Source organism: Pogoniulus pusillus, chromosome 9 (genome assembly GCF_015220805.1).
Source record: "Pogoniulus pusillus isolate bPogPus1 chromosome 9, bPogPus1.pri, whole genome shotgun sequence".
Classification (NCBI taxonomy): domain Eukaryota; kingdom Metazoa; phylum Chordata; class Aves; order Piciformes; family Lybiidae; genus Pogoniulus; species Pogoniulus pusillus.
Genome location: NC_087272.1, coordinates 39927005 through 39954770, shown reverse-complemented (window position 1 = coordinate 39954770; position 27766 = coordinate 39927005). Strand labels below are relative to the sequence as shown.

The following is a 27766-nucleotide window of genomic DNA, read 5'->3' as shown; positions in this document are numbered from 1 at the left end:
CATTCCTCCTCCTGTCATTCCCAGACCTTGTCAATAGTCCCTCCCCAGCCCTCCTGTAGCCCCCTTCTTGTTGGACAAGGACACAAGAACACAGCAGGACAGCAAAGCCACCAACACCAGGAGGGCTGCTCAGCCAGCAGCCCTACTTGTCAGCCTGGTCAGGAGGTCATGCAGGGTTCTGGGTCTCCTGAAGTTTGATTAACATCACAGGAAAGGAAACTTACCTTGAAAAACATCTCGATTTTGGGTGGGTAAAATCTATATCCCTCCTTCACACCAGGGTTTCTCTTGAGGAAGGAGCCAGTAGCAATTCTTCTGCACACCCATTCAATGGGGATCATCTCACAGTGGGCTGCTATGAATGCTGTGTCACTCTGCTTCCTGACAAAAGCTGTTCTGATTCCTAAATACAAAGATGGCAACTTAGTTCCATTCCTAGGCACACTCCACAGCTCATGGCATCACAGAAGGCTGTGAATTGCAGAGGCCTTCAAAGGTCACCTCGTCCAACCCCCCTGTGAGCAGGGACATCTTCAACTAGATCAGCTTGCTCATCTTTAAGTACAACTGAATCTTGCTCTCCTCTGAGCTCCAGGGACACACTGAGTCTCTTCAGGGTATTTCAAGCCCCCTGCCCCTGCAGAAGCAATCAATGCAGCTATCTTGCACAAGTTACTTACTTGTAGCTCAGAGCCTTATGCTCTGCTCAGAAATCCTGCTCTTGCAAAGGATTTTAGTCACAAAGCTTTTAAAATAACCCGTTCTACCCCACACAGTGGCTTGTTTAAGCACAAGGTAGCAGTAACCAAGTACCCAAATCACACTTTTCAGTGGAGCAGTAACTGGGAGGCTCCCAAAGGAGCTGGGGAGAGTGGAAATTTGTACTTTAAAAAAGGTGGGGAAAAGGGAAAATGATGACTTCATGCTCCTGTAACATCTACTAGGGCCCTGGATCTTAGGGATTTGTTAGGCACAGAGCACTGAGACTCAGAAGCACACAGGAGAGCTGTACAGCAAGGCAACCTGCTTAGGGAATCCCCAGGTGAGCCCCTACTGAAACAGGGACAGCCAACATGCACGGGCAGGCACTGGGTGCAAAGTGGCTTCGTCCAGTGTCACCTGAGGGTCTCCACTGCCAAGGCCAACTGGCACCTGCCAGAAGCAGCAGACAGAGGAGCTTCATCCACTCAAACAAAGACACAGCTCAGCTCTGCTTGTGTGGCTCTGGGAGCAGAACAGAAGTCTTCACACACAGCATCACACTGACCCTTCTGATGTTGTCGCACTGCCCTCAAGGGCAGAATGATTTAATCAACTGCAGTCACTTCCAAAGGCAGGTATTAAGGGCCCTGCCTGCTTTACTCCTGCACTCCAAAAGCACACAGCTACACTGATAAAGGGCAGACACGAGCCCCACTCATACCAGGGCCAGAAACTTTAACAGACCTTTGTAAATCATCTCCTTTGGCAGAGCAGGTTCAGAAGGGCTGCACAAAGCAAACAAGCTGCTTCCACGATAAGGCATTATCTGCAATTGAGCCAAAGCAGCCAGCTGGAGAAGAGCCCTGAAAGTCCCTTTGTTCAGTCACAATCCAGCTGTAGGTTGAGTATTTTTCCACAGCACCTGGAGTCACTGCCTATGAGCCAGGTAAGGGGTTCTGAAAGGCTGCTTCATGTTTAAAGTCTGTAGGACATTAAATATTCTCTTAGCTACTGCTGAGACAGGCAGAGGCACCTCCACAGCTTTCTCTTCCCCATCCTTGCAGCACACCAGGAAGGTACTGTTTGGCTGCTGAGAGCTGTTACCGCACTTCCTAACAGATGATTCAACTTTTAGACCAGCCCAGCCAGCCCTCTGAGCAATCTGTGTGTGGATGCCTCTAAATGCTCTGAGCACACAGCTCCCAGTGGTCTGCACCAAGTTTAGTGCTGCCTGTTCTGGGCCTGTTTGCAGACTCAAGCTGGAAACTCCCCAGAGCAAACCCCTCATTGCAACTTGGAAGCTTCTCAACCAGAGACACTTTAAGATGCTTTCTCAGAGCTTCATCTTTGGAAGTGTGGGGCAAAGCTTCTGGAGCGAGTTATGGTCTCCAGGAAAGCTGGCTTCTAGCATTAGAAATGTCTGGAATCTTTTAAGGTAAGCATTAAGTTCCTGATGCATTCACCACTGACCAGCACAAGCACCTAATCCAGTCCTCTGAAGCAAACACAACCTGATGGGGATTTGACGCGGGCAGTTGGGAGGGGAAAGGTAAAGGACAGTGTAAAAAGATCCTGTTTTCTCCTTTAACCTCCACAAGTGTCACCAGACGTTGCCTGGCAGTGGCACCGGCTAGCAGCAACTTCTCTGCTGGCAGATGCAGCGAGGCAGGCTGCACCCGGCCCGGCAGTACAGGCAAGGGGGCGTGGGGGTAGGAGGGCACTGACAAAAGCAAGGGGAGGACGAGGGGTGTGTTCAAACAGGCAGAGGAAACGGCAGCAGACTCACGGCCCAAACGAACAAGCTGCTCGCCCAGCTCTGTAGTACCAGAGGGTAGATAAAACTAACACAGGAGGCACTCAAAAAGTCCGCCAGGGCCTCAGGGCTGGATAGAGGGACACAGAGAAGCGATTCGGTCTGTAACGGCCCCTGCTACCGCTTGCAGTGCATACCAGCTTCCTGCAGCAGCTGAAACACGCAGCTGGTTGTGGCGTTGGAAATGGCAGCTTTGCCTTCCATCCGGTCCTTCCTGGCTGCGTTCCCCGCCGTGATTTGGTCCTTGGACTGCATGAGGACGCAGCCCGGCATGTCTGGCAGCTCGTACACCTCTTTCGTTTTGCCTTCGTTAACTTTTTTACCAAGTTTCAGGTCTGAAGAAGAAAGAAAAAGTTCGGCTCGAACTGATGTAAAGCAAGCCTCCTCCGAGTTGGCGTCCCGCTGCAGCCGCCTGCAAAGCTCCGCCGGCTTGCGGTGCACGGGACGCGAGAGCCCCGCAGCAGCGCTCCAGGCTGCGGGCACTGCCCCCTCGGCCTGCCCGCGCTGCGCCACGAGGGACCCGCCGCCTGCAGCCGCTCCGCTCTGGCCGCCCGCCTTGGGGCTCGGCGGCCGCCTGCAGCCGCTCCGCTCCGGCCGGACGCGTTGGGGCTTGCAGCCCGCGGGCCGGCGGAGCATCCCCCGCGCGGCTCAGGCGCGACGCTGCCGAGCGCTGCCCCATCCCTCGCGGCCTGCCCCCCAGGCTCGGGGCTGGCCGTGCCCCCCAGGCTCGGGGCCGCCACCCACGCTAATTAACTAATGCTCGAAAGCAGTGACAACTTCTCGGGGACGAAGGCCGCTCGCACACCCCCGAACCCTGCCGAGCCGGCAGCGGCCCCCGGGAAGCGGCGACCCTCGGCCCCCTCAGCGTTACCGCCTCCCCGCAGCGCCCCAGGACCGCGGCTCGCCCCGCCGCGGGCTGTTACCTGATGCTGCGGGGGCCATGGCGACAGCGGCGGGAGCGGGCGCGGACACCTAGGGCAGAGAACGGAGACTGAGCACACGCGGCCGAGCCCCGCCGCCCGGGTAAGAAGGGGCTGGCGGCAGGGCGGGCAGGCGGGGCTGCGGTGCCGCCCGCCAATCGCTGCCCGCCGCGGCGGGGCCGGCCCGCGCCCCTCTCCGCCCCGCCGAGCCCCCGGGCGAACCGCGGCCGGCCGCCACCCCCTCGCACCCCGCGCAAACACGGCCCCGGCCCCGCTTCCCGGCCAATGCCGGCGCCGCGCCGCGCCCGGCCCCCGGCTCCCCGCACCCCACGGGCAAACACCACCCCCGGACCGACCCCTTCGGCCTGTTGCACCCCGGCGGGGGCAGCGGGTCCAGGGCTGTGAGCGAGGCGGGAGGCGGGGGCGGGGCGCGCCCGGGCGAGGCGGCGGCGTGGGGACCGGGGGCGTCCCTCTCGTATGTAAATGAGGGAGGCCGCGCCGGCAGGCTACCGGCGGCCCCGCGCAGCGCGGCGCTGTTGGCTGAGCGCGGCGCCGACGGCAGGGCGCGGGAGTCGCCGCAGCGGGGCCGGGACAGGGACCAGGACCGGCACCGGGATCGGCACCGCGAGCAGCGCCGGCAGCAGCAGCGGGGCCGCCGCCACGTGGTGCCCGCGCCATGGAGCTGGAGGAGCTGGGCATCCGGGAGGAGTGCGGCGTGTTCGGCTGCATCGCCTCCGGCGTGTGGCCCACGGAGCTGGACGTGCCCCATGTCATCACGCTGGGGCTGGTGGGGCTGCAGCACAGGTAAGGGGGCGGTGGGGCGGACGGGGGCGGTCGGGGTCGGGCCGCACGGGGACGCCGTCCGAGAGCGGCTGCTCCGCGGTGGGCCGGGCCGCGGCGGCTCCCCACGGGCGGCACGTGTAGCCGGCAGGGCCCGGGCTCGCTGCCGGCGGCGGGGGAAGAGCTGGCTGGCTGGGGAGCGGCGCGGCCGGACGGGGGCCTGCCCGCCCCGCCGCGTCCCGTCCCTTCCTCTCGCTCCGCGCCGGCGGGGAGCCGCGGCAGCATCCCGGTGGCGAGGGGCCACCGCCGCCTAGCCGCCTCCCGCCCTACCGGGCCGATCCCGCCGATGAAGCAGAGCCCAGACGTGCTTAGGACCTCGGCTGTATCTCGCCTTAAGTCACATCCGCCCCCTCGCTGTCGGCCACCGCCGGAGGCCGTGCCGCCGGGCCGGGCGTGCGCACGGTCCGCGCTGCCCTGGGGCCTCCATGCGCGGAGAGCGCGGCGTGGCCGGGCAGCAGGGATGCGCTCGGCGCTGCGCCCGCCGCCCCGTCCCGTCCCGTCCCGCCCCGTCCCGCCCCAGCCGGCCTGCCGCGCCGGTGTCGCACGGGCGCTGACTTCCTGACCGCGGCGCGGCCAGCTCCGCCTGTCACTCGCAGCGTGCTCGGATGCTGATGTTCAAGTGTCACTCGCACAAGTCAGCACCACCGAAACGGAGCGGTTCCGACCCATGTTTAGGCTTCCAGCAGCCAGCCACAGTTACGCAGATCGAGCACCAAACTCCTCCCGTACCTGAGATGCCTGGGGCGATGCCGGACAGCCCAGACCCTGAGAGCCATGCGGCTGCAGAGCCGCGCACTGGAGTTTGGGGTTGCCTGCTGCCGTCGTTCAAAGCAGTAGCGCTGTGCACTGACACACAGTTCGTGTTGTCAGCGGTGTCAGAAGGGTGCCTGCTGCTGCAGGGGGCACATGCACAGCCAGACACCAGCATGCTAGGGTTGTGGTTCATGCAAGGCTTTCTCTGGTGCAGACACCTAGGCACGGAGCTCCCCTGCCGCTTTGCGCCAAGGGCACTAAGGAATGGCATGCCTGACACTCTGGGGAGGTGAGCTCCAATACACGTGCCCTGAGCAGACAAAAGCATGCTCTTGCAACATTTTGAAGCCACAGGCATGGAAAGCTTGCTCCAAAATTGTTTTGGACTAGCTGTAGAGACCTCTCAGTGGTTTTGTTTATTACAGCTGAGTTTCACAGAGCTTTCCTGGTAAAATGCTGCATCCCTGCATGCCTTTTGCATGCTAATAATTGCCCTTGGCCTGCAGGTGTATCCTTCACAACTATATATTTGCCAGTGTCCATCAGAATGCTGCCAGTGGGGTGCAGAATCTGGGGAAAAGAGCCATGTAATCAGTTCTAGGCTGCAGCACTGTTCTGTGAAGAGGCTGGGGAAAAAAAAACCTCTTCCCTCATTTATGCTTCCACAGTTACAGTGCTGGACTGGAGTTTTGGAGTTGGAAATAAAATGATATATTGCTATTACTTTGCATCCTACAAGTGTCACTGCAACCTTATATTTCATCACTTTTCAGTGCACTTTTCTTTCTTTCTTTCTTTCTTTCTTTCTTTCTTTCTTTCTTTCTTTCTTTCTTTCTTTCTTTCTTTCTTTCTTTCTTTCTTTCTTTCTTTCTTTCTTTCTTTCTTTCTTTCTTTCTTTCTTTCTTTCTTTCCTTCCTTCCTGATGGACACCTGACAAGTATATCTGATTTCCAGGAGCTCTTTAATAGCAGACAGCCCCTGAAGGGCACAACTGCAGCTGTAATCCTTAGGTTGTGATTGAAAGTGTAAGCAATTCACAGGGTGTGCAGGAAGATGCACACCCAAAGGCATACATGCACTAGTCTCTGAGCCTGATCTTCTAACTCAGTAGCTGTCAGAATTCCTAAGGGATGCTTTCTCAGCCATAAACATCATTGCAGCTGTAAAGTGAAGCAGTCTGGCCAATGAGATTTACCTTTGCAAGCACTCAATAAAATTCTGTCAGCTAGCTGGGGTGTTTGTGATCCCATTTCCTTCACCTTTCTCCTTAACCTCTGTGGTTTTCCTCCTGGGGGGTGTAGGACAGCTAGATCTAAATCACTAACAGGGTGGCCACCTTCAAACTGGTAAGAACCTGTAGGTAGTGACTTAGACACTCCCAGGTGTGTTCTCTTCTGTGCAGGTTAGTCCTGTGCAAGAAATCAAGTGACAGACTGCAGCCCTTAGTGGATCTGAGGTTTAAAAGACCCCAGAATGTTCAGTGTACGACCTGCATTTTTGAGGCAAGTGACCCACAAGGCAGAGGCAGCCGTGGGGAACACGTTGCAGGCTCTCATCTTTGAAATCTGTGTTCTTGGAGACCCAGAGTGTTTGTTACATGCCACAAAAACACAGAGCACAAACTCTTGGTGCTTTTTGTTCTGCTGTAGCTGGCTGTGGCAAGGTGGAGGACTTCCCTGTTCCTGATAAGCAGCCTAAGTGGAGCTGCTGGTTTGTGTCGCAGTGCTAAAAAAGCACTGCAGGAGTTTACTTCAGTGAGGGGGAGCTGTGAGGGAAAAGCTGAAAGTGCAGCCTGTGCCCAGCCACCAAGATAGTGAAGCCTGAATTCAACAGTGTGTGCTTGAGTGTGGTTCTCACTTGTTCCACTGTGTCAGACATCAGTGTGTGTTTGTAAGCAGGGACAAAAGAAAAGAGCAGAGCTCATTGCTGCCTGCAGCTGCCTGCAGGGAGGCTGTAGCCAGGTGGGGTTGGGCTCTGCTGCCAGGCAGCCAGCACCAGAACGAGGGGACACAGCCTGGAGCTGTGCCTGGGCAGGTCTAGGCTGGATGTGAGGAGGAAGTTGTTGGCAGAGAGAGTGATTGGCATTGGAATGGGATGCCCAGGGAGGTGGTGGAGTGGCTGTGGCTGGAGGTGTTGAAGCCAAGCCTGGCTGGGGCACTTAGTGCCATGGTCTGGTTGGTTGGGCAGGGCTGGGTGCTAGGTTGGGCTGGCTGAGCTTGGAGCTCTCTTCCAGCCTGCTTGGTTCTGTGATTCTGTGATTCTGTGATGCACTGTCAGCATGCCAAAACAAAGCCAGGGCATGGAGAGAGCATGGTGCTGAGGAGAGGGCATGGTGCTGAGGAGAGGGCATGGTGCTGAGGAGAGGGCATGGTGCTGAGGAGAGGGCCTGCTCTCAGGGGGTGGGAAGGGAGGGAGGGAGGAGGAGTCCTCTGAGTTACAAATCTATTAAACGTCATTTGAGGCCTTGACCAGGACAATCTACAAAGTCTGTTCTGGGACAAGTCTGATGTCTGTTAACTTTGGGCAGAATTGCCTGGGAAATGTTTTTGGCAGCAGTGCTGTGTGCTGAAGCCTGAATGCATCCAGCTTTGCACTGGCATGCAGGGAAGGTCTTTTAAAGGCTTCTCCTGATCACGTCAAGTCCTGTCAAGTCAGGTCTCAGCTCCTGGGACCAACTCTTGGTCCCAGCTCAGCTGGGTCAGTCTATGGGATCTGTTAGGAGCATCAGAGTCAATCTAGAGTGGAGGCTTGGCCAGCATGGGGTTTTGATAGCTTCCCAATGACTGTCCACTCTTAACCCTCACACAGCAGAACCTAAGTAATGACCGGTGTAAGTCAGCAATGTTTGCTCCTCTTCCAGCTTACTGCAGTGCCTGGTTGCTCCCCACTGGCCAAATCCCTACACTCAGGAAGCACAGTGAAAGTGTTCATCCACATTTCACATGCAGTGCCTTGGCTACAAGGCAGATCTTTCTTTTCCAAGGGCTGTTACCAAGCTCTTCATATCCTGTCTGTGAACCCTGCATGCAGGGAGCTTGCAATGGCACTGGTGTTTGGATGGAGCTTTGGGAGGAACATGGGGACGTGTCACAGGCAGTGGTCCTGATCATTTGGGCTGTGACACACTGCCCTCTTCATTTCACCTGAAAAAGCTTCATGGCACCCCAGATGCAAGGAGTGCAGTGTAGAATGCTGACTGTGCAGATGGCAGACCTGGTAATGCACCAGATTCCCAGATACATTCCCTGTGGAGCAGAGTAGCTAAGATGTTTGTCCAGCCACTGCTTGGATGTCTGTGTGGTACTGTATGTGCTGGGCAAGCACTCTGGGCTACTCTCAGAGGCACTGAGTGAATGTGGGTACTGCTTTTAGGTCTCTCTTGGTTTATGGGCCAAGATGTGTTGCTGGGTGCTGGCAGCCCTGTCCCTTGTGTGCCACAAAGCTCCTCCTGCAGGAAGGGAGGAGGAGTGAGACCTTTTGGCTGTGGGGAGCTGTTTTGCCTGCTGCTAGCTTTACATCATTTCCTGCAGGGCTCAGGTTCCTGCCTGCTGCCTTCTGGAAAGCAGAGGGGAGCCAGACTTCCACTCCAGCAGAGCTCAGATCTCTTCAGTGTACCTGTACAAACTGCACCTCGGGCTCTGCTTTCACCTCTGCACGTAGAGGAGTCAACTGCAGTGAGGCCAGCGAGGAGCAGTGCAAAACCCAGAAGGGAAGTGGTGCCCAAAGGGCATTCCAGAGACAGCCAGCAGACTGCCCAGGACATGAGCCTAGCCACAGAGGTGGGCTGAGGCTGGTGGCCTTCCTCACCTGGACTGTCATTAGGTTACTCTGGTAGGCACACTGCAGCTCTGCAGTGGTGGTCACAGCCCTGTGCTGGTGGCTGGGCTGCCTGTGCTTCGCATCCCAGCCTGGGCGTGGAGGGAGCAAAGGAGGTTCATGCTGGGTAGGTCAGTCCAGACTGTCCTGGCTGCTCTTTCTGCCAGGTCTTACACTGCTTTCCTTGAACTTGGGGAAAAACAGCTGTGTTGTTGGGAAGGGGCTTCTTGTTAGCTTAACTTAAAGCAGTTCTGTCAGCTGGTTAACCACCTAGCCCCATGAATGCTTGTGCCAGCACAAAGGAGAGTTTGCTACTGCAGGAGGAACAAAGGGCAAAGGGTTGAGTCTGAAGGAAGAGTCTTTTAAGCAGGCTGGGATGCTGACAGTGCTTGTGTGTGTTCCCTGAAGCTCATTCTCCATGCACCTGGCCCAGATATGATTTGGTGAGGAGGAAATAATCTAAGTAGAGCATTCAGAAGGCCTCCCGTGGTGACAGCCCTCTCAGAGACATGCAGAGTGACCCAGCAGTCAGAGAAGGAGTCTGCTTTAGAGGAGAATGGAACTCTTTAGTATAGGGCAGAGTGGGGATCTCCATTTATCTACCTGCTACCCCTCAGAAATACCAGCAGTGCCCTTTGCAAACTGGGGAGGAGAGAGATTTGCCCTCACAGCGCTCTGAATGCCCAAAGATCTGTCTAAGAAGGCCTCTCCTAAACCTTCTGAGTCCTCAGGGCTCTCAGACATAACCACTGAGCACGTGTCAGATGGTTTCCCAAGTTCCATTCACCCTGCCCATCAGTGTGCCTAGGCTAAATGTAACAGATGAGCTCAGGACACACTGGAAGGGTGAGTTGCATTCACTACTGCTACTTTGGAAGGGACTTCTTTGAGGAACCCTTCACTCTATCAACATCCTGCTTGGCCATTGTCACTCCCCTGGGAGATGCTGGCGAAAGGAGCAGACCAAAGTTCTATACAGCTGAGACTCTATGTGGGCAACTTCTTGTTTTGTCTCCAAGGGATGGGAATCATAGCTACAGCTGCAGTGAAGAAAGGTTGTCTTGGTGACTTTATCTATCCCAGCATCCTCCAGCTTTAAACTGTTACCTGTGTGAATGGGAGGAACACAGAACTATTAGATGATGCCAACTGTGTCCAGTTGTGGGCTCCTCCATTCAAGAGAGCTATTGAGGTGCTGGAAGGTGTGGAGAGAAGGGCAGCAAGGCTGGGGAGGGGCCTGGAGCACAGCCCTGTGAGGAGAGGCTGAGGGAGCTGGGGGTGTGCAGCCTGCAGCAGAGGAGGCTCAGGGCAGAGCTGATTGCTGCCTGCAGCTGCCTGCAGGGAGGCTGTAGCCAGGTGGGGTTGGGCTCTGCTGCCAGGCAGCCAGCACCAGAAGAAGGGGACACAGCCTGGAGCTGTGCCAGGGCAGGTCTAGGCTGGATGTTGTTAGGAAGTTGTTGTCAGAGAGAGTGATTGGCATTGGAATGGGCTGCCCAGGGAGGTGGTGGAGTGGCTGTGGCTGGAGGTGTTGCAGCCAAGCCTGGCTGGGGCACTTAGTGCCATGGTCTGGTTGGTTGGACAGGGCTGGGTGCTAGGTTGGGCTGGCTGAGCTTAGAGCTCTCTGCCAACCTGCTTGGTTCTGTGATTCTGTGAAATGCCCCATACCACCTTTGACCAAAAAGAGGTGTGAGCAGCAGGAAAGAAGAGAGCTGATTGACAAAACAGTTACTGAAAGCAGGCTGTGCTCTGCAGTCACAAAGCAGAGCAGAAGTGGAATCCCACTCCAAGGGAGGCTGTTCTTTGGGCAGATTTTGGTGGGGGACACTGAGCTGAATGAGGAGAGCAAAGCTTTGCAGTGGTTGTGGTCCTTGTGCATCACTCAGTTTGAAGTGCACTTTGACTTTGCACTGCTAACTGCCTCCCTCAGGTCAGCCTCTCTTTCAGGGCAGTCACACTGCAACTAAACTAACTTGGAACTGCTCAGTTAGGCCAAGCACAGCTGAGAGCTTACTCTGTGCTGCTTCAACTCCCACGGAAAGCCATGTGCCTTTTTTCACCCCTGACTGGACTAGTTTTGTGTCAGGTTAGTTAAGCTTGACTGGTGTGTAAGGGCATCAGGTTGGTCAGAGTAGTGTGGAGAAAAGGGGATCTTGTTGCAATGAGTTAACACATTGGCCTCAGCCTTGCCCTCAGGGAGCAGAGCAGGCAGAGCTGGATGTGGAAGTGACCCATAGTGTTTTCACATCTAAATTTAGCAAGGCTTAATCCAAATCTAAGTGGAGGGAGGCTGTGTAAACCTAACAGAGTGAACCAGGGCTGGATCACACGTTTTTGTGGTGAAAACCCCAAGTTACTTCACGTGTGGAAGGGGTAAGTTGTGCTTTTGATACTGCTGGGAATAGCAAGGTCTGCAGCTGGGATCTTCTAGGGATCTTTCTCTGACTTCTCAGGATGGCTTTAAAAATGATACTCAAATGGTAGTAGATAAAACCTACCTTGGTGGAAATCTTTGTAACATCTCTCATAAAAGAATCAACATAATTAACCTCAGAACAAGAATCAAGCACTATGTCCAGTAACATTTGTGTGTAAGATCTGAGGAGGAGGAACCTGGGAGGAATTTAGGCCTCTGTGTATAACTAAACCCAGAGGCTGCTGCTGCAGTGAGGGCTTTACTGGCTGACTTCGGTCATGCCCTCGTGTGTGCCCAGAACTGACTTAGCTTTGGCAGGGCTTTGTAGGGCTCTGCCCAAACATGACTGAGATCCAGAAAGGAGTTGTTCTGCTTGAATGCACTGGAAGGAAAACCCTGGAAATGCATGCCTTGCAGGCAGGGTAGGCTGCAGAGCACTTACACAACCACAAGTAGTGACTACTAGGGTTTTGCAGAGTAAAGGTTAGCTCTGGCCTGGCCTTTGCCACTTCTCATACCATTGTTCCCTGCACCCTTCCCATGTTTTCTGTGCTTCATTTGGTACTAGACCGAATCACAGAACGCTCTGGGTTGGAAGGGACCTCTGAAGGTCATCCAGTCCAAGCCCCTCTGCAGGAAGCAGAGGCATCCTCAGCTAGATCAGGTTGCCCAGTTAGATCTCTTTCCAAGTACAGAACAGGGACCAGGACCTACACATGCCCATTCCAGGTGGGCATCAACTTTGTGTACTTTCTTTCTGGCTCATTGCTGAGCAGCACCATACCTTCAGTGGGCATATGGGGATGGGCCCCTGCCCCAGCACAGCTGAGTGCTGAGGCTAGGAGGAGGAATTAAATGTTGTGCTTCCCCCACCAGCCTTGCCTAAGCACAAAGAAGTTCTCTCACAGCTTCAACCGTTTGGTTAATTGCAGAGGACTAACTTGCCAGGAGGGTCCTAGAGATGGTAATTGGAAGTGATGGGAGGAAATTTTAACTGCAGAGGTTTTCTTTGATCAAAGTGTTCTTTTCTTTCAGTTAGGCCTGTTGAGGGTGTGTTGGTGAGCCAAGGCATGTAGGCAGGGGTCACATGGTTTATTAGACTGACTGATGGCACTGCTAAAGGCTTGTAGTCAGGCACTGTGATGGGAACTCATGCCTTGGTTTGGTTTAAGTGACTGAAAGGGGAGCAAGCATGCACTCATGTGGGTGACCTACATTCCATTCTTACTATCTTAGAGAATCTCTGCATGCTAATGTGATAGAAAGTTGATGAAACCAACCTGTTGTGTGGCTGCTGGGTCAGCATACAGCTGTGCTCTGGAGGGGTCTTGCATCTCTTCCTGCTTGCACAGCCTTTCTAACAGTAACTTTTTGCCTTCCGTCACTGTGTGCACTCTCTCTGTTAACAGTTTCTGGAAGTGGAGAATGGTGTTTTCAGAAGCACTCTTCTTGAGTGGAACAGGTGACACCTCTGTGGACAGAAGCAGAGCAGGTGGTCAGTGAGCTGCTGCCACTGAAGGTTAGCTCATGCTACCTTTTCCTCAGGCTGTCCCTTTGTTAGGCTCTTCTGGCAGGCACTGCCTGCAGTTGTGTAAGGGGTCGTTGTGTAACAGCAAGGAGGAACCAAGCAGACCTTGTAAAATTCACTCTCAGTTGAAAGCTTCAGCTTTGCTTAGCTGCTGCCTCCTGCCCGATGTGCTTAGCTAAGAGACCATAAATGCAACTGACCATTTAGTCCCACAGTGCTGTTAGTTAGTTAGCTGTCATGGTGACTGGAGCAGGCTGAGTGCAGAGGCACTGTGGGGTTTGGATCTGTTTGTGTTCCTCTGCCTGTAAATAAGACATCACTTTAGCATGAGAAGTAGGGATAAGCATCCTACAATCTTAAGGTTTATCATCCCTCTTTGGACTTCATGATCATTTGCAGCCTGACAGCACTGCCAGGAAGCAAAATAAGCTCCTGACCTTTGCTATAGCAGCCTGCATGCTGCTATCCAAGCCTTCCTTTTTCTCCCTCAGTGCTTCTGTAGCTTACCTCCTCTTTGGGCTAGCTGCCTTAGCCTGTCTGCTCTGGTGCAGCATGTTAGCCACTACACATGAGGCACTACAGCTCACGTTTAAACATGTCACTCCCCCTCCACGTAGTGGGACAGAAGAAACCACAGCCACAGTTATGATATTGTCCCTCTTTTCTCCTGAGCAACACAGTTAATTAAGAACTCCTTTAAAATTCTTTTCATCTTTTCCTTGCACTTGATTCATGTACATCAAAGAAGTAGTTCCTGATGTTTACCTTGTTGATACTAGGGATGAGGACTGACATGAAGACATGACTCTGTGCCTTACACCCAGCTTTTTATCAGGACTCTTGTTTTGCAGATCACTGAGGGTGAGAGAATGTTAGTTTGGAGCTTTCTGTTAAGTTCCAAGGCACCATTTGAACTGCCTGAGCGCTGGAAGCTAGCATCTAGCATCCAGTTTGATGACAGTGTAGAGATGCTTTAAAAAGGGGCTCTTACCATCATTCCATGTTTTTCTCTTGATGCCCAAGGGTCCTGTGTTTGCTGGAACATCTCCCACTGACACTTAGAAGAGAAAAGCAAGGTGACTAAATATTTGGCAGAGGTTCTCAAACACACCAAAAACCTTTATGTTCTCAAAGCAAATTCACTGGGAGAAGGAATCCCAAGCAATGAGAGTCTCCTAGAACAGTTAGGTGCTGGGCTGGCACAGCAAATCATGGTGAGGACACATTCATTTTGGCAGATGCCTCAAACAGCTTAATAACTAAAGCTTGTTTTCTGAAAGGTTATTGGTTTGCTGTCCCCTGTGAGTCAGCATTCACAGCACAGATAGAGTCCTTTTCCAGCAGGCTAAATGTAAAAGGGGCAGGTTGGCTCCAGTATTCCTGGTGCTGACAAATTCCATTCATGGAGAGCAGAAATGAGCAGCAACATCTTTGGTGTCTGCATGTTGAAGGAACTGTCTGTCTTAAGAACTTGACTGAGCACAAGAGTGGGGCAGGTGAGAGGCTGTGGTGTCATGTCATGGGTGTGTGGATTCCAGCCTCAACTAAGGGCATGGCCACATAGAATCAGTCAGGATTGGAAGGCACCACAAGGATCAGCCAGTTCCATCCCCCCTGCCATGGCCAGGAACACCACACACTAGATCAGGCTGTCCACAGCCTCATCCAGCCTGCCCTTAAACATCTTGAGGGATGAGGCTTCCACCACCTCCCTGGACAACCCCTGCCAGGCTCTCAGCACCCTCATGTTGAACAACTTCTTCCTAACATCCAGTCTGAATCTCCCCATTTCTAGCTTGGTTCCATTCCCCCCACTCCTGCCACTCCCTCACAGCCTCAAAAGTCCCTCCCCAGCTTTCTCATAGCCTACTTCAGATCCTGGAAGGCCACAAGAAGGTCACCTGGGAGCCTTCTCCTCTCCAGCCTGCACAGCCCCAACTCCCTCAGTCTCTCCTCACAGCAGAGCAGCTCCAGCCCTCTGCTCATGCTCGTGGCCCTTCTCTGGACACCTTCCAGCTCCTCCACATCCCTCTTGTCCCAGGGGCTCCAGCACTGGATGCAGCACTCCAGGTGGGGTCTCAGCAGTGTGGAGCAGAGGGGCAGGATCCCTTCCCTGGCCCTGCTGCCCACACTGCTCTGGCTGCAGCCCAGGCTCTGCTTGGCTCTGTGGGCTGCAGGAGCACACTGGGCTGCAAAGGCACACATGGTGCCCCTGATCACCGCATGAGGGCTCTGACTGCTGGCTGAGGACAGCTGGCTGAAGGATGGCTCCAGCAGCTTTTGCTCAAGCTGCCCATCTGGCCTCTGCTGCCCAAATGCTTCCAGTTCTCAACTAACATTTGTAACATTGCAAATTATTTAACATATTGAGCAAATCAGAATTACTTCTGAGTTATGACTCCATATATGAGTTCTGAGTTAAGGGCTCACTGAGCTCTATGCTGCAGTTAACTTGCTTCTACGAGAGCATCTGCTCTGCCTGCAGCAGGGACAGGTGGCCCTGAGAGCTGGAGCAGTGGGCCAGACATGAGAGCCCTCACAACAGAGCAGACACAAGGCTAGCTGTGTGGCTCCTAGATCAGGTCTGTTGATGCTAAAATGAAGCAAAGTCTATTTAGGAAACTGGTCCTGCTTAAGCAAAACTAAAGCAGTAATTACAAGAGCTCAGATCAGCATCACTGCCCTCCTGCACTTCTGTCTCTCGGTGTGAATGGGATGAATTAGGTTTGCTGTGTTGCAGGCCCTGCACTTGGCTTGGATGTTGCAGGTTGGTGCAGTGCTAACTGGTGTGAGCTGGCAGCTCTCCCCCCTGGCCTGGACATGCCCACTGGGTCACCTGGAGACCCTGCCATGTTCTGCAGCACCGTTTCCCTGGGTCTCACTTAAGCTCTCCTGAGCACAAAGATTTCCCAGTGCCGCCGAACACTTCAGGTGCTTCCATGTTTTGTCCATCTTCTTACTTGTGAAACCCTCCAAAGACCACTCCTGTTCAGTGAGTGCTGTCACCTCCATGACCATGCAGGTTCTGCAGCTCTTTTCCCACCCAGTTCTCACTGCGCTTCCCCCCTGCGGCATGCCTCAGTTGGCAACTTTTAAGTTTCATTTCAATCACATCACCAAAGCCTTTAATACCTGGTAGGAGACTTGAGCTTTCACATCCCCAGCCTGAGGGACCCAGGGGCTGCCTTCTTAAGATACAGTCAACCTCATCATAAAACCTCATTTTCCTCCTGGGATTGCCAAGGTGCTCGTTCTCCTTCTGCAGCGCGCGGTACTCGTACTTCAGGTTCTTGTACTTGGTGCGACACTGTTTCCAGTCCCTGTCTATGCCACGTCTCATTAACCTCCTGGCAATCTCCTCAAAGATTTCCTTGTTTCTCGTGGCCCCTTCAAGCATCTGCTGGATCTTGTCATCTGACCATATGTTTATCAGCGCTCTGACTTCGTTATCGCTCCAGTGCTTCCCCGCTCCGCTGTCGCTCACTGTAACAACTTTGAAGTGATTTTGTGCTTCCTCCAAGGGGATCTGATGGTCTGGAAAGCAGAAAGGAAAGGACAGCTGAATATTGCTGAATATCCTGCCACTGAAGTCGAATTGTAGCTACTGACTGGTAACCCACAGCCTCCCTGGGCAGCCTATTCCAGTCTCACCACTCTCACACTGAAGAACTTCTTCTCAGATCCAGTCCAACCCTGCTCTGCCTCAGCTTCAAACCATTCCCCCCTGTGACAGTCTTTTAACTGTACAAAGTTAACATCCACACATGCCTAAGTAGGCAAAATGTGTAGCAGGTGAAATCTTGTTTCTTCAAGGCACCTAAAGGTAAGCCTGTCTTTTGTCCCTGCCGTTTTGTTGCCGCTGTCAGATTAAAGATGGATGCATCCAAGGGCTCTATGCAGGAAAGCCATCAGCAGCAATAAGAAAGTGGTTTTCCAGGTTCTAATTAGAGTGGGAAGGCAAAATATGCAAATGAAAATGCTCCTGGGGATTCACCAGGAAAAATCCTACCTACATATTCAGAAGCAGGCAGATGCTGCTCTTCAGGGAAGTGTAGAGAGAATGCAAAGCCCAAGTGCAGCTCTCATGCAGGTTTTGCTCATGGCAGGGGATGGAGCCATGAAACTTAATTTTTGAGACAAAGCTAAACTGGAGTCAGAAGAGTGGAGCTGTGCTGGCAGCAGAGATCAGGTTGCTCCAGCTCTGGCACTGAATCACCATGGTTGTGTTTCAGAGTACTCACCTGTACCAACCACCTGCTTTGCTACTGGTGTGCAGGGTCTGTCTTCTGAGGTAGTGCTTGTGGAGTCATCATCTGTGCAAACACAGATTTACATACAGGCTTAGACAAAGACACTGAGAGTACTCTCAGCCTCTCTGGCAACACCTATCTGCAAGTGAAAACGCTGTCCCCCGTTAGTTACACCAAGCCTCCTGCCGTATGCCTGCCTGAATCCAGTTCATTTATTGCCCTTTCTCTCAAGCCATATCCCTTTGCTCCTCAGCATTCCCTAAAACGTAGCTGTGGGTGCAGCACAGCTGTAAAATGCTTGACTGAACACAGAGGCATGCTTGGCTAGTTTGTATCTCATGTGTAAGTTGATTTCCATAACATGCTTGTACACACTGATCAGCACAGGTCTGCCTGCCGGCAGCCTGGGCAGGGCAGGGCAGGCTTGGTGAAGCTCTGGTGCCATTTGTGATGGCAAGTGTCTGGGTTCACTCATGCCAAGGAGGGCTCAGGCTGCAGCCTGTCCCTGCATGGGCTCCTGCATGCTGCAGTGCTGATGAGCAGGGACTTGGGCCCCAGGAGACCACTGTGCCCCAGTGCAGGCAGCTGGGGTGTGCTGAGGCAGGGTGAGAGGCATTTCCTACTGCTGGGGGGGAGCTTCCCTCAGCAATTTGGGACATGTCCTGTCTGTTACAGCAGCAGGAAACTGAGGACACGCTTTTGCTGCTTATCCCTACTTGTTCTCCTCTATTCAGGACTCCTTTTTACCACACACAAACCACAGGTGGCTCAGAGTCCACTGTAGGAAGGTGCTGCAGTGAGTTTCAAAGGCAGGCTTTGAGGTGTGCCTTGCCCAGGTGCTGGGAGGGTAGTTAGGCTTTGTGGGGAAGGTTGCATACTCCTGCATTCCTTCAGCAGACAGCTGAGAGCATTCACATGTGCTCACCTGTGCTACTGAGCCTTTGTGATGCAGATGGAGACAACACAAGCAGAAGAAAAAGTGGAAACCAAACCAGTAATGCTCCTGTGGACATCTTTAGCTGCAACTTCAGCTGCACATTCAGTGCATGAGGGTGGCTCTGGATCCAACCCTATTCTATGTGGCTTAAATGACAAAACAGAGGAGACAGAGGAGCTACTTTTTATTCTACCTGCATCTGAGTTCTCTTCAAAATTCCATCTCTAACAAGATAGAAACATCACTGTAGGATTTCTCTGCAGGTCTCCATGGCAGGGTTTTTGCCTTCTGCAGAGCTGAGGTTCTAACAGCTTTGCACTCCTGCACAGCCTGAAAACTATTCTCTTCAAAAAGAGGACTCAGAAAACCTCAGGAATCTTGGAGTAGTCTATGCACCAGCCCTGCTGACTGCCATCACTGCCTCATGCTTGGACTTCTCCGAGGGTGAAAGTTCATTTCTGTGTGGAACTGCTTTCTGGACTGGGAGAGGAGTATTAGTTCTCTTAACTTTGGCAGGGCATCTCATCAACCAGCTCATCATCCTGAGCAGAGTTTTGGTAGAGGGTAGCAGTCAGTACTGTTTAGATGGTTGTGAAGTGAGTGCATGCTTTAGTCTCTTGGAAGGAGAGATTGTTGGTCCATCAGCAGGCCCACCCCAAGTGCTTTGTCTAAAGCCACTCGCTAGTGTGCACAGAGCAGCGCCTGGCATTTGTACCTGCTTTGGAACTTCTTTCCTCTTGAGTGATTTGCCAAACACTTAGAATCGTAGAGTCAAGCAGGTTGGCAGAGAGCTCCAAGCTCAGCCAGCCCAACCTAGCACCCAGCCCTGCCCAACCAACCAGACCATGGCACTAAGTGCCCCAGCCAGGCTTGGCTGCAACACCTCCAGCCACGGCCACTCCACCACCTCCCTGAGCAGCCCACTTGTTTATCATAAGCCACATGCAGGAGTAAATTTTATACCTAAGGAAAACCTGGAGTCAGAAATTACTCTCCTAAGCATGGGTGTGTAATTTACTTGGTGTGCTGCGGGGTAGGGAAGTGTTTTTTCATGAACAGGCCATGCCATGACACTTAAGAAAACTCTTACATATTGCTTCAACACTGGCAGCTGCTGTGGGCTGGAATCACAGAATGGCTCAAGCTGGCAAAGACCTCAGAGCTCAGCTCCCCCAACCTCCACACCATGCCCAGGGACACCTCTCAGCTACACTCAGCTGCTCAAGGCCTCATCCAGCCTGGCCTGCAGCACCCCCAGCAAGGAGGCAGCCACAGCCTCCCTGGGCAGCCTGGGACACACTCTCAGCACCCTCACACTCAGCAACTCCTTCCTCAGCTCCACTCTCAGCCTGCTCTGCCTCAGCTCCAAACCATTGCCCCTTGGGCTGTCTCTAGAGCCCCTGATGCAAAGTCCCTCTGCAGCCTTCCTGCAGGCTGCCTTCAGCTCTGGGCAGGCAGCTCTGAGCAGGCAGCTCTGAGGTGCCCCTGGAGCCTTCTCCCCTGCAGGCTGCACCCCCCCAGCTCCCTGAGGCTGTGCTCACAGCAGAGCTGCTCCAGCCCTTGCAGCACCTTGTGGCTTCCTCTGGCCTCCCTCCAGCAGCTCTGTGTCCTCCTCCTGCTGGGGCCAGAAGCGCTGGAGGCAGGATTGGAGGTGAGGATCTCCGAAGAGCAGAGGGGCAGAATCCCCTCTCTTGCCCTGCTGCTCACACTCCTCTGAATGCAGTCGGTCTCCTCCTGGGCTCTTACAGGATTTTATTGTATTCTTTCAGACTCCTACACAAAAGCCCATGGCTTTCATCACTCTCTCATTCTCCCAACCATGCTGGCCCTCTAACCTCTTTCTGTGCCTTTGACTTGTGTGATTGCTCTGCTCAGTAGCCTATGGCCTGGCAGGAACAGGAAATCTGCATGTCCAGGGCAGTCACTGCGTGTGCATGACGCTGGATTCTGTGTCAGTGTGTGTCGACTCTTCTCTTTGCATTGCTGTGGCCTTGCTATGTCTCTGAACTTCCAGGGACTCAGCTTTGCTTTTATCCTCAGTGTAACCTATGCCTGTGTCATTGCTGTGGTGGAGATGTTCTGATGTCCTCAGTGTCAGCCTCATTACAGTTGGCTTTCATAATCGGGGTCATGCTGTGCAAACAGTTGTAAAAGCTGTGTTGGGTAGAGTGTCTCATCTCAGCACCCAGACTCCAGGTAATAGGAGTACCCAGAAGGAAGCTTTTGCCTATCAGCACAGCAATACTGATGCATGGAGGAGGAACATTCCTAGGGTAGACACTCTCATTGTAAAAGGTCAAATAGTCTCTGCTCAGAGAACCATTCCAAGAGAATGTTTCATTCTTTCCATTAACTCCTGGGTACCAACAGCACTACAGTAAAGTTATTTCCTCTGATGACTTTTTTTCCATGACCTCTCATGGTTTCTGTGCTTTCTTTCCCCTAGAATGATACAGTGTGTTTTGTGACATTTCAGTGTTTAAAAGACAGTGAATCTCCTCCTGAACATCTGTCACTGGCTGTATGCCTTCTACGTATTGCTTAGGCTCAGATCGCAGTTTTGCTTGTAAATAAATCAGAACATGTATGGCAGTGGTTTGATAGTGAAGAGTCTGAAACTAAATGCACTGCCACAAAGCAGTTTCAAAAGACAGATGAGGTATAACATGTTCAGTGGTTAGCTCTCCAGCTCATCCTTTTTACCACCTGTGTGTGAAAAGAGTAGCAGTGGTGCCACAATCAGGTGCAGCTGTATCACATCTAGCATAACAAGAGTGTGTTGGCTGGCAAAAGAGATCCTGGTGTTAAGAGGGGGAAGGAGAAAGAAGTGTTTGTACAGATTTGCTTTGTAAAGCAGAGGTGTGTGGGACCAGACAGCAAACCTTGTCAGTCTGCAGTTCCCCATACATCTTTAGGTGCTGTTACATGCAGGAAGACACAGGCTTCACCTACCTATTTCAATTGTCTCCTTCTTTACTTGAGTAGCTTCCAGAGCTGCTGCGGTGGAATTAGCAAAGTCTCCCTCAGCTTCAAGGATTTCTGTGGGGAAAAAAGGATGAAATGACAGACTCCTTATTATCTAAACAGGTCTTCAGTTATGTCTTGACAATCACCAGCTTCAGAAGGCCACTCATTAAAGGCCTATTCTGGTAACACATGAAAGCTGCCATTGCTCTGCAGCAGAGAGCTTCAGAGCAAAGTGTGTGCACATGTGTAGTAAAGTAAACTCAGGACGAGAGGTTACAGCTGCAGCATAACAATTCATGGATTAAATATGCACATTCTTTACTTATTAAGAGCTAGGTCAGAATCTGTAGAATGGTTTGCTGATGGTGGTTGTCAGGTGGGTGGTAACTGGTGCAGCTCCATGCAGCAGGGCAAGCAAGGCGGTGGCTTTCGTAAGGGCTGCTTCAACGTGTCCTGAGAAAATGGAAAGAGTCCCAGGTGACTGAAGCCAGCAGATACTAAATCAGCCCAGAAAGGGCTAAGGGTCCTGATGCCAGGCACAAAGGCCCCTGGGGGTGCTGGGAGAGAGGAGCTGAAGAGGAGGCAGCAGTGTGCCCAGGTGGACAGAGAGCCAATGACATCCTGGGCTGGCTCAGGAGCAGTGTGGGCAGCAGGACAAGGGAGGTTCTTGTGCCCCTGTGCTCAGCACTGCTCAGGCCAGCCCTGGAGTGCTGTGTCCAGTTGTGGGCTCCTGAATTGAAGAGAGATGCTGAGGTGCTGGAAGGTGTGGAGAGAAGGGCAGCAAGGCTGGGGAGGGGCCTGGAGCACAGCCCTGTGAGGAGAGGCTGAGGGAGCTGGGGGTGTGCAGCCTGCAGCAGAGGAGGCTCAGGGCAGAGCTCATTGCTGCCTGCAGCTGCCTGCAGGGAGGCTGTAGCCAGGTGGGGTTGGGCTCTGCTGCCAGGCAGCCAGCAACAGAAGAAGGGGACACAGCCTGGAGCTGTGCCAGGGCAGGTCTGGGCTGGATATGAGGAGGAAGTTCCTGGCAGAGAGAGTGATTGGCACTGGAATGGGCTGCCCAGGGAGGTGGTGGAGTGGCCGTGGCTGGAGGTGTTGCAGCCAAGCCTGGCTGGGGCACTTAGTGCCATGGTCTGGTTGGTTGGGCAGGGCTGGGTGCTAGGTTGGGCTGGATGAGCTTGGAGGTCCCTTCCAACCTGCTTGGTCGTAGGATTCTGTGATCCTGTGCTGCACCAGGGTGCTGTGCCTGGCTGGCTGAGCTGCAAGGCTGTCAGCCTGCACCATGAGGACAAAGTACTAAATGCTTGCCCTGAAAGCATCCCAGCGGCGGCAGCTTACCAGCGATTTACATCAGACTGGAGGGCACAGTGACAGAGGTGTCCCTGGGCTGCCCTCCACAGGGAGGAGACCTTCACTCCTCTGCCATTGGCCCTCTGGTGTTTAAGGGAGAACTCCACCCTCCGCCCTGGGGCGGACAGATGGACAGGTGGATGATGCAAGTGGCGTCTTTCTGATGCTCGTTTTCAGGTGAGGACACAGCTGTGCAGAGATTAAATGGTGAAGGCCATACAGTGGACTGATGACAACAGTCTCTGGCCCACAGCCTGTTCTCAGTCCATTCAAGAATGGACTTCAGAGTTGAGCAATAAAGCAGAAGCTGGAGGCTTTCATTAAAAATTACCCCCAGATCAATATGGCCTTGCCTGCATCAGATGTTCTTTACGCTGTGACCTGCATCATGTGCCCTTTTGGGTTGCTCTCCCAAGTGAGCCAAGAATGTGGGGGGGGGTTGTTTTCTCCCTAAGCCACTGTTCAGAGTTTTCTGGAGGGAGGGCACGAGGAGAGCAAGACTGAGCCAAGCAGGACAAACCATCAACAGTTTCTGGCAGGGCTACAACGCAGTGGCTCCCTCTGCATTGTCAGTGCAGCTACAGGCAGCTGCCAGCAAATATGTCTAACCTCTGCTTTGTGGTTGAGGCACTGCTCACAAGGCCACCAGAGCAATGCTGTCACAGGCTTGCCTTTTACCCACGCAGACCAATACGAGCCCAGCTCTCTTCTGGCACTCTGCCACCACTCCTGTTTATGCTGTTTTCTGGCTCAGAAGCCAGGATGAGTAATTTGTCTCCTAATCCTTACTCTGATGCATGTCTTGTGTTTTATGAAAGGGGAGTGGGAAGTGTCAAAGCTGAGGAAACTCCTCAGTGCATGGCCTGGCTTTACTCTCCAGCAGCGTGCAGAGTTGCTGCCGTCTCTGTCGTGCAGTTGAGTCTGGATGCACACAGCTTGGATGCCCAGCTGGAAGTCTGTGTCTGCAGCCCAACTGTGCCTTGAATAATCAAGAGAGATGTTGAGGTGCTGGAAGGTGTGGAGAGAAGGGCAGCAAGGCTGGGGAGGGGCCTGGAGCACAGCCCTGTGAGGAGAGGCTGAGGGAGCTGGGGGTGTGCAGCCTGCAGCAGAGGAGGCTCAGGGCAGAGCTCATTGCTGTCTGCAGCTGGCTGCAGGGAGGCTGTAGCCAGGTGGGGTTGGGCTCTGCTGCCAGGCAGCCAGCACCAGAAGAAGGGGACAGAGGCTGGAGCTGTGCCAGGGCAGGTCTAGGCTGGATGTTGTTAGGAAGTTGTTGTCAGAGAGAGTGATTGGCACTGGAATGGGCTGCCCAGGGAGGTGGTGGAGTGGCTGTGCCCCAAGCCTGGCTGGGGCACTTAGTGCCATGGTCTGGTTGGTTGGGCAGGGCTGGGTGAGCTTGGATGTCTCTTCCAACCTGCTTGATTCTATTCTATCCTATCCTATCCTATCCTATCCTATCCTATCCTGATCTGTTCTCTTCTATCCTATCCTGTACTATCTCTATTCTATCCTATTCTATTCTACTCTGTTCTGTTGTTCTATTCTGTAGATTTTGCACTTCTCTGAAACACTACTTCACACCAGCCTGGGTCCTATGGATGAAAAGCTTCTCTTCTGACTTTCTATCTATACACACACAGAGCAGTCAGCATTCAAGCCAGCATAAGCACTCCAGTAGGCACCCACTGAAAACCTTACCTTTGAACAACAGACTTCTTTAAAAGGGATGTATCTTGGCAGGGCCAAGACTTACTCCAGATTTCTTCTCAGAGGGACACAGACTAAAGTATGTGGGACACCAAAATCCTAAACATTAATGACAAGGGACTCTGCAGCCTGGAGAAGAGAAGGCTTGGAGGAGACCTTGGAGTGGCCTTTCAATATCTGAAGTGGCGTTCAGGAGGACTGGGGAGGGACTATTGACAAGGCCTTGTAATGACAGGAGGTGGAGGAATGGGTTTGAACTGGTAGAGGGGAGATTGGAGCTGGATGTTAGGAAAGGGTTCTTAACATTGAGGGTGGTGAGACACTGGCACAGGTTGCCCAGGGGGGTGGTGGAGCACAGAATTACTCAATGTGATCTTCGAATCGAAGATCACATTGAGTAATTCTGTGCTCCACCACCTCCCTGGAGGTGTTCAAGGCCAGGTTGGATGAGTCCTTGAGCAACCTGTTCTAGTGGGAGCTGTCCCTGCCTATGTCAGGGGGTTGGGACTGGCTGAGCTTTGAGGTCCCTTCCAACCTCAACCCTTCTATGGAAGTCATTTGTCTGAAGGAAAGTACTTGCCATGGGTGTGTTTTAAGAACATGGCTATTAGCATTCCTTAGAATGTTGTTCTCAGCTCCACTGCTGTTCCCTGGCACTTCAGATTTAACCCAACAGCTGTCATAGCCAGTGGCCATCCTGCAGTCAGAAAGCAAAGTCAGGATTGACTGACTGCTGCCTGTGCAAATGAAGCAGTTGGCTCTTCTGAACAGATCCCCAGAATTACCTGCCCATGAAGGTGCCCCAGGAAACACTGGGCAGGGTGACCAGATCAAGTTTTCTTCCTAGTTTGACTTCATATAGGTGACTTGTATGAGAAAACAGAAGAATTTACAGTGGCCTTAGCCTTTCCTGGGCTGCTTTTGGTAAAAGCTAACTGGGTTTGTGATTGCCGTGGTGCTCTTCCACCCTCTGCTGGCCTATTCAGAAGGCTGCTGGAGGGCACTGAGCTGTAAGGATTTGTTTACCTCAGCCTTTTCCTTCTCAGGTGGGTGTTTGCTGCTCTTTGAGTACAAATGAACATCAGCAGAGAAGAAAGGTAGTATCACAAAACATCAAAGAAGTTGGTATCTGGCTGAAAGTGGCACCTTTGTCTTTTGACTGATACCATCTTCCCTTCTGCCTCACTCGAGTCTGGCCCACAGTAGCTAGGATGTGTATCTAGGTGAGTGTGTGCAGAACAGAGCACATGAATCCATCCACTAATTAGCAAGGTGCTCCGATAGGAGTTTGACAGAATTCCTCTTTTCTTAGGTCAAAATGTGTTTTTTTACAGTTCTTTTAAAGGCAGAGTGTTTATTATACATCCAACCTCTACTGCTGTGCAAACAGCCCCTTCAGTACTGTGCACCCAACCACGTTCTTACTTTCAATGTATGTGACCTGTCTAGGAAGAGCAGGCAGCACAAGAAGAGGATAAAAGGTCTATAGCACAGAAAGCCTGCATCTTTTCTCTGCTCTGTGCAGTGCCTCCTTATGTGTTGTGTTATACACAAGAAAGCTGGGGAGGGACTTTTGAGGCTGTCAGGTAGTGATAGAACTGAGGGGAATGGAACCAAGCTCGAAATGGGGAGATTCAGCCTGGAGGTTAGGAAGAAGTTCTTCCCCATGAGAGTGGTGAGAGCCTGCAAGGGTTGCCCAGGGAGGTGGAGGAAGTCTCATCTCTGAGGTGTTTCAGGCCAGGCTGGCTGAGGCTGTGGGCAGCCTGATCTAGAGTGAGGTCTCCCTGGGCACGGCAAGGGGGTTGGAACTGGCTGCTCCTTGTGGTCCCTTCCAGCCCTGACTGATTCTGCGATTCTGTGTCCCCATTAAAACATTAAAATCCAGGTGGGCTTTACCACCTGTGATAAAATTATTTGAGGCTGTAGTGTTCCTTTTGGGATCGAGGGAAAGAATTATGGGAACTGTATTTCTTCATATGAGAGGTTCTGAAACAGTTGCTTTTTAGTTGTTTTCCCTACAAAATCAGATTGTGCTTACAGCTGCCCAGGAACAAACAGAATATGCAGTTAAAGTTCCTTGGGAAAGGAAATAGTATCCAAGCTATAGATGTCCTGACATCTCCACCAAAGGAATGTTCAAGTGTCAAAAATGATGCCTCAGAACTTGTCTAGAAGTATTCACTGAATTGTCTACCTCATTTGGAAGGCTGCAGTCCAGTTACAGGACTCCTTAGCTGCAGGCAGCTAATACCAATGTCAGGTGACAGGCTGGTGTCAGATTCTTGCAGTGTCACACTACTGCATGGCCATGTAGCAACTGTATTTGTTGATGGGGACAGGTAGCCATAACTGGGTCCCACAAAACAGTGTTTCTGTTTTGTCTCTCTCACAGTGAGGTCCCTATGGGCAATGCACTTTTCATTGCAACCTCTTTTCTCTCCGGTGAATGCCTCATGTGGCCATGGTGACCTGGTAAAGGGCCAGTTGTGAATTTCTTGGTTAGTAAATGAACATTAATAAGTGTAATAGCTCTGGAATGCTCAACCAAAACCCAACCATGTCTTTACTTACTTGTCCAGGCTGTTTCTTTCATTCCTTGCAGAGCTGCTTGACTCTCTGGATCAGTGCTTGCAGTAACATCATCTGTCAGAAGATTTTTGATCTGGTATTAAAATCATTCAGCTTCACCTTAGACCATTTTAAATTCTGCCAAAATACTCCTTAGTGCTTAATTTAGACCAGGTTCTGCCTCCTGCTGCTGAAAGAGGTCATGAGATCCTGTGTTGTGCCAAGTCTGTCAGCCTCTGAGACATTCATATGCCTCTAGCAGAGCATTCAGCTCCTGCATCCCCTGAAAATTATGGTTTCAGGAGACTTGGACAGAGTGGAGAGCTGGGCACAGAGGAACCTAATGAGCTTCTACAAGGATCAGTGCAGGGTCCTGCACGTGGGAAGGAACAATAAACTGCACCAGCAGAGGTTGGGAGGTGATGTGCTGGAAAGCAGCCCTATGGAGAAGGACCTGGCAGTGCTGGTGGGCAACAAGTTCTGCATGGGCAGCAGTGTGTCCTGGTGGCCAAGAAGGCCAGTGGGGTCCTGGGGGGCATTAAGAAGAGTGTGGCCAGCAGTTGGAGGGAGGTTCTCCTCCCGCTCTGCTCTGCCCTGCTAAGCTCCACCTGGGATATTGCATCCAGCTCTGGGCTCCCCAGTTCAGGAGGGACAAGGATCTACTGGAGAGAGTCCAAGGGAGGGCTGTGAGGATGCTGAAGGGACTGGAGCACTGCTTGGTGAGGAGAGGCTGAGAGCCCTGGGGCTGTTCAGGCAGGAGAGGAGAAGGCTGAGAGGGGATCTGAGCAATGTCTATCAATAGCTGAGGGCTGGGGGTCAGGAAGGAAGGGACAGGGACAGGCTCTGCTCACTTGTGCCCTGGGATAGGACAAGAGGCACTGGACGGAAACTGCAGCACAGGAAATTCCACCTCAACATGAGGAAGAACTTCTTGCCTGGAAGGGTCCCAGAGCCCTGGCACAGGCTGCCCAGAGAGGCTGTGGAGCCTCCTTCTCTGGAGCCTTTCCAGGCCTGTCTGGATGTGTTTGTGTGCGACCTGCGCTGGATTCTCTGGTCCTGCTGTGGCAGGGGGTTGGACTGGAAGATCTGCAGAGGTCCCTTCCAGCCTCTAACATCCTGTGAGCCTGTGATATGGCCTGCACATTCAGTGCCAGCAGTGATACTCCTAACTGAAGTTTTCATCACCCAACACAAGCAGTTCCCCAAGCAAA

The 27766-nt window shown here is 52.7% G+C and overlaps 2 protein-coding genes across 2 annotated transcripts in view; one reads left to right on the top strand and one right to left on the bottom strand.

The window, feature by feature from the left end:
* The window catches only part of PAICS (phosphoribosylaminoimidazole carboxylase and phosphoribosylaminoimidazolesuccinocarboxamide synthase), a 43416-nt gene that overhangs the window by 5316 nt on the left and 10334 nt on the right, over window positions 1-27766 (bottom strand). Inside the window, exons 5-13 of the mRNA XM_064149336.1 lie at window positions 26559-26630; window positions 20925-21011; window positions 17027-17098; window positions 15918-16319; window positions 13777-13842; window positions 12538-12728; window positions 3439-3487; window positions 2653-2850; window positions 225-403 (exon numbers count right to left, since the gene is read on the bottom strand). Coding sequence (XP_064005406.1) covers window positions 225-403; window positions 2653-2850; window positions 3439-3487; window positions 12538-12728; window positions 13777-13842; window positions 15918-16319; window positions 17027-17098; window positions 20925-21011; window positions 26559-26630 — 1316 coding nt within the window. The remainder of the gene's footprint in view (window positions 1-224; window positions 404-2652; window positions 2851-3438; window positions 3488-12537; window positions 12729-13776; window positions 13843-15917; window positions 16320-17026; window positions 17099-20924; window positions 21012-26558; window positions 26631-27766) is intronic.
* Window positions 3702-27766, top strand: part of PPAT (phosphoribosyl pyrophosphate amidotransferase) — a 53009-nt gene continuing 28944 nt past the window's right edge. The window contains exon 1 of the mRNA XM_064149337.1: window positions 3702-4239. Within this exon, the coding sequence (XP_064005407.1) occupies window positions 4112-4239 (128 nt within the window). The 5' untranslated portion in view covers window positions 3702-4111. The remainder of the gene's footprint in view (window positions 4240-27766) is intronic.